At 45.8% G+C, this 5,750-nt stretch overlaps 1 protein-coding gene across 1 annotated transcript in view; it reads right to left on the bottom strand.

Annotated features, from left to right (window-relative positions):
* The window catches only part of ARHGAP31 (Rho GTPase activating protein 31), a 173,365-nt gene extending 167,851 nt beyond the window's left edge, over positions 1–5,514 (bottom strand). Inside the window, exon 1 of the mRNA XM_007943864.1 lies at positions 5,415–5,514. Within this exon, the coding sequence (XP_007942055.1) occupies positions 5,415–5,514 (100 nt within the window). The remainder of the gene's footprint in view (positions 1–5,414) is intronic.
* Between the last annotated feature and the right edge of the window lie 236 nt (positions 5,515–5,750).

The following is a 5,750-nucleotide window of genomic DNA, read 5'->3' as shown; positions in this document are numbered from 1 at the left end:
GCTGCAGATCAGATGGTGTACCAGTCGCTAGGACTAATTGTTTCCATGAATTTTTGGTTTTCTTCATTCTTCTTTGCTCTGGATGAGGAGAGACCTATCATTGCATCTAGATGACAGCTTGCAAGCTTTTAAGATCCCAGTCGCTGGCTGTGACCAAGAAGTGACTACAACCTTGCCCCTTGTCAGCTCTACTATACACCTGGGAATTTAGATTATACACATAAACTTATAGGACCATTGTCTGCCAACCCTATACATGTTCTTGGGTATACTCCCACTTCACAGACATACCTACTAGTTCAGCCTGTCCACCCATCTATCCACCCGTATACCCATGTGTGCCTTCACAGTGCTGTGTGAGATTCATAGTTCTTATCAAACCTTCAGAAGGTGCATTCCGAAGGGTTAAGGTTGGCTAAGCCCCTGCATTTGTGTTCTCAACCCTGCCTGCATATAAGAATCATCTAAGAAAGTTTTAAAACATACCCAGGACTGGGCACCAAAAGGTTCTGATTTCATTGAGAAGGGAACTGGACATAAGCTTTTTTTTTTTTTCCTAAAGCACTCCAGGTGAAGCCAATGTGGAGCCAGAAAGAGAACCACTGGGCCAGAGCAACGTCACTTTTACCAGGGAATGGGTGAAATGGACAAAGGTTGTTTAGAAAGGTGAGGATGTCCTCAGCCCTTAAAGTAAGTCCTGGAAGGAGGAAAAAGATAGTATTCTTGATAACTGTCTTACATGACCCTTGACTCCTGGTCTCAGCATCTCCAAGCACTATTAAAAGACCCAGAACACTGAGTTCATGGGGGAAAGGTAAGAAAAATGTTCATGGACACACTCTGGCCTCACAGGGGTTCACCCACAGCCTCTGAACCACAAGCAACATAATGATGAGGTTTTGTTACATGGATGTAAGCAAGGCCCTTCGGTATTCAGTGGTCAAAATGAAAACTATACCTTTTTCATCAGCAGCAGTAAGAAAGGGATGATCTCCCTCTCTTCCAGATAGGAAGATAAAGTTATTTGATTCCTGGGGGAAAGCTAGAGGCTGGGGGCAGCAGCCATGTGCTGCAGTATAAGCGAAAGAGGCTCCTGCCAACTCTGCTAGTATTGAATTCATACCATTCTTGGGTTTTCTCACCGGACTGGAGAAATTTGGTCAAAGAAGCAGAAGGAGAAGTGGGTCCTTACATCAGGACTGTATGAAGCTGAGTATGACCTAAAGAGGGTCTAAACTTGGTATCTATGTGGATGCCTGCAGAAAAGATAACAGTTTTTGTGTGTGCATTTTTCTAAGGGAAGGGGCTCCTATTTTCCATCAGCTTCCTAAACATTAAGGACACCTGGCTCTTGTTGTTGTTATTTGCCATCGAGTCGGACCTGACTCACAACGACCCCTCCTTGGGTTTCTGAGACAGTATCACTATGGGAGTAGATTGCCCAACCAGCCTTCTGGTTAGCAGTCAGGTGCCTTAGGCACTACGCTACCGGAGCTCCTGGCTCTAGGCAATGTCAATCTAAGCTTCATACCGTTTGCCACCCACATCCCCTGCCCCACCAGATATATTCACGTGAAGTTTACAGGGATGGACATCAGAAAATTACGGATGTGGATGGCATACATCCTTCATGCTCAGCCTATTTCCTCTCAGGGGTGTTCTTCCCTATGTCCAGATGGCCTGAGGATAGCTAATTGTCATCTATTTAGCTCTCCTCTCCAGTTTTGGCTTTCCCTCTCTGCCCAACCCCAGGGGTCCTGTTTGTTTCTGTGGTGTGATGGATCATTTTTATATGGCTTTTCTTGTCATAGTTTTGTAACTCTCACAATGTTTGGATGGGACCATATAAATAAGGTGTGTGGAAGGTTAACAAGGAAATTGGTCAGTTTTGTCATCCTGCTAGGCTTACAAGAGAGCCAATCCCAGAGCAAAAAGGTGGATCTCACTACCATCAAGAAGAGACAAGAGTACAGAGTATATCCTTTGGACTCGAGGTCCTTGCACTGAGAAATTCCTGGACTCAGGAGATAGAAAGAAAGTAAGAGAACTGTAACACTGGAGACGGCACAAGACAGTGAGATGCAGTGACAGTGAAATGGAGACAGCAGAACTAGGAGACTAGCACAAGATGGTGCACTGGGCTTCCTGGCTTCCCGGCCCGTGAAGCAAGGAGGCTACACTGGGTGTGCCAACCCACAGAGCAAGAGAGCTGAGTGTCTTTGGCCAGGGGGCTTCCTAGTAGAGTAGGGTGCCTTCAATCACTTGGTGGAGCTAGGCTCACCAACCCAAGGAATAAAGAACTGAGTGCCTTTTGCCTGAGGCTTACTGGAAGAGTTGGGTGCCTCTGTGCACTTACTGGCAGAGCTAAAGAGCTTTGTAACACTTGCCCAAGCAGAGCAAAGACCAGGCCGGGGGGCCAAGAGATGAGAGGTCTGCCTTTGGGCACTGCTGATAAACTGTCTTGAGCAAAGAACCATGTCCTGAGTCATTCCTGATCCTGAACTGTAACCTGTTACTTCCTTAATAAACGCCGTAACTGTAAATACAGTCTGTGAGTTCTGTGTGGCCATGACAGTGAATTGTTGAACCTAGCAGAGAAGTACAAAGTATGATGGGAGGAGAGATGGCTGGTGTCAGAGTTGGTAAAAAGTTTGGAAGACAGAGGTATGTCTGACCTCTGCCTCTTAGGAATCAGCCTTTAGCTGATGTTGAAGGTGATTTTCTCTTTTCCTTGTGAAGTCAGAGTATCTCTTATGCCACCGCACCGCCTCCCTCTGCCCTGGTGCTCCCAGAGCTGAATCCATTTTTCTCTGTTTCTACTCAGGTTCATTGCCCTGCCTTTGATCCCCAAATTTAGTAACCATAATCTCAGTCTTCTGAAGCCATCTCAGCTCTTGGCTCCTAGTTACCATGCTGACTTGTTAGCCTCAGGAATTTAGGCTGATCTTCCAAGATGGTGGTCAAAGGGGCAGTGGTCAAGTTGGCTTTATCTCCCTAGGAGCAAAGTACGAAAACCCACCGCCATAGAGTCAATTCTGACTCACAGCAACCCCTGTTGGGTTTCAAAAGCTATAAATAATTATGGAATTAGATTGCCTCACTTTCCTCCTGTGGAGCTGGCAGGTTTGAACTCCCAACCTTCTGGGTAGTAGCCAAATAAATGCCTTATCCACTACTCCACCAGAGCTCCTTAGAAGCAGAGTACAGGTCATGTCTATTAACTGATAGATGCTTGGGAAAGTTCAAGACTAGGATATATTGGTTTAGAGAAAACCTTTAGCAATGGCTTTGTCTACTGATGCTCTCAATAACAAAAATAAGAGAAAACTATCCAACTAGATTTAGCTGTGGGGGAAAAAAAATCCCCAATTACTCTAATTTCCATGCAGCACAATAGGGTGTGTGGATCATTAAGCAGGTGACTTTTCTTTCATTTCAAAACTGAATTCTATTCAGGTATGTTCAGTTTTGAAAGTTTGCTGATCCTGTAGCAGGGCTGTCTGGTTTCAATTTAGGAGAAAAAAAATCATTAGAGGAGAATGTTGGCTTAGATATGGAAGCCAGAAAGGAGAGAGGAGCCTATCAGGCCAGCCCCCTCAGTATCCTTCTTGATTAACTGCATGATCACAGGCAGTCCAGTTTACCTCCTTGGGCTTCCTCTCCTCTTCCCCAGGATAGGCAGTGCCAGCCATTGGTTTGCCTTCATTTTTTTTTTTTTTCCTTTAAGTGGGAGCCTTCTTCTTTATATTTTAAATGAAGCTTATGCAGAAACTCACAATATAAAGCAGGTGAAAAAAGAGCTGCCTAAAACTACCCTTGAGCTATCTACACAGAGCCCTGGAGTTGCCAGAGCATTTGGTGAAGTAAGATGCTCTAAGAATTGGCAAGCACCCCCAAGCAACTCTCTCAGTCTTGGAGGGAGGGTATAGAGTAACAACCATATGGGGGAAAGTGGCATCCAGGCAGCATTCATATTGTACCTGGCCCTAACCTGAAGGCCCGGCAAAAACAGGTGGAGGAAAACTTTTCATTCTCAACTTCTGAGGGTAGTGGTTGGAGTTCTCTCCAATTCAAAAACAAACAAACAAACACCAACTCGATCAAAGCAATTTTATTTCAAATCTGCCTAAGATTGTTGGTGAGCATGACATGAATTGACTCTGTTATGCCTCAATTTCAAACGAGGCAGTTGTGAAACCTGTGGCCCCAAGCTGGAAAATACTAAACCGTTTGTCCTAATGACACAGCAGACTCTGAACTCCAGAACACCACAGGAATATCACACGACTACAAATTACTAGGTCGTGCTCAATCTCTAAAAAAAAAGGAAGCGAAACAAAAGCATCACACTGTTGTGAGATGCACATTTGATATACACTAATCAAATAGTTTCTGAGATTATTTTCCTGGAGGCAGAATTATTCTGCACAGTTAAACAGCACTTAAATTACCCCCTTTGTTGTATCTATCTATGTACAAACACACCAGCACACATACTGGACTATTTTCTCTCTCACTGAAGCTTCTGAGACAAGGCCTTTTTGTGGTGGGTAAGTGCAAGCCAGTCAACCTTACAAAAGGAGTCATTTAATGCTCAATTTTCCCAACTTTCCGATGATTGAAACTTGTAACCTCAAATGCTGTTATTTTGTTCTAGATTGTTTTCCTTTCCCCACCCCCAATAAATCTTTAAATTGCCTCTACTTTCCTGAGACACCCCCCCCTTCTGTTTTTCAATCTGACCTTGAAAACTCCTTTCCTTTATACATAGCCCAAACTATTTTAAAATCGAGGCCCTCTGACCTTTTTACAACACTCCTCTTGTCTGACTCACCAAATGAAAGCAAGAGGAGGTTAAGGGTTTGGGTGGGTGGGGGGCTGGGAATGGGGAGGGGGAGGAGGGAGATACTATATATATTCGGCATTAGCTCAGAAATTCAGAAAATGTTTTTGCAACCACTCCCCCAGCCAGGACCGCCGCTCCTTCCTTCCAGCACATTAATAAAAAAGATGTGAGCGATTGAAATTGAAGCCAGGGAGGGATACCTAAGGCGGTCATAAGTATGCGCCCAGGGAAGCCCACAGATAGCCATCCCACATTCTTCCCTCCAACAACCAAAGTTTTGGATCCGGCCGGTCCTCTCTAGCTCCCACTCTCACCCCCAGAGATAGCTGGTTAAACTTGTAGCAGCACCTCGCAGTAACTGCTTGTTTGAGAGACAAACCCAAAGACTGCCACTGCCTCTGCACGTCAGCGTGGCAGCGCTGTGCACCGTAAGAGTTAAGTACGTTCTTAAATAAATATATATAAGAACGCACAGGCCTGGATTTACTTAACTTACAAAATGAATCTAACATACACAAGAGAGTGCATCTCCCCGTCAAACAAAATAGGAAAAAAAAAGTCACATTACCATCCTGTCCCGAGCTTTCCAGATACTCCGTCAGGTCACAGCCAAACGCACTGGCGGCTCCTTTTCGTTTCAGCTTCTGCTTGGCACCCTTGTTCTTCATGAGTTAGTCCCAAAGAGGTTGCCCCTCCGTCTCCCCCTCCCCTCTACTTGGAACGGCGCGTGAGATGGTCTCCCGGGTTAGCTCACTGGCTGCAGCGTGGCTCCAGAGGGCCGCATGGGCGTCCACAAGAACCCGGGACGCGGGTAACGCACTTGAACCCCGCGGGGCGCTGCGCCCGGGGCCGGTAGCAGAGCGAGCGGAGCTTGAAATCCACCTCGCGCTCGTCCAGGGCCGCG

This window comes from Orycteropus afer, unplaced genomic scaffold (assembly GCF_000298275.1).
Source record: "Orycteropus afer afer isolate SDZICR_OR568_19922 unplaced genomic scaffold, OryAfe1.0 scaffold00114, whole genome shotgun sequence".
NCBI classification, from domain to species: Eukaryota; Metazoa; Chordata; class Mammalia; order Tubulidentata; family Orycteropodidae; genus Orycteropus; species Orycteropus afer.
Note: the sequence above shows the minus strand (reverse complement) of the source record. Positions and strands in the feature narration are given on the sequence as shown.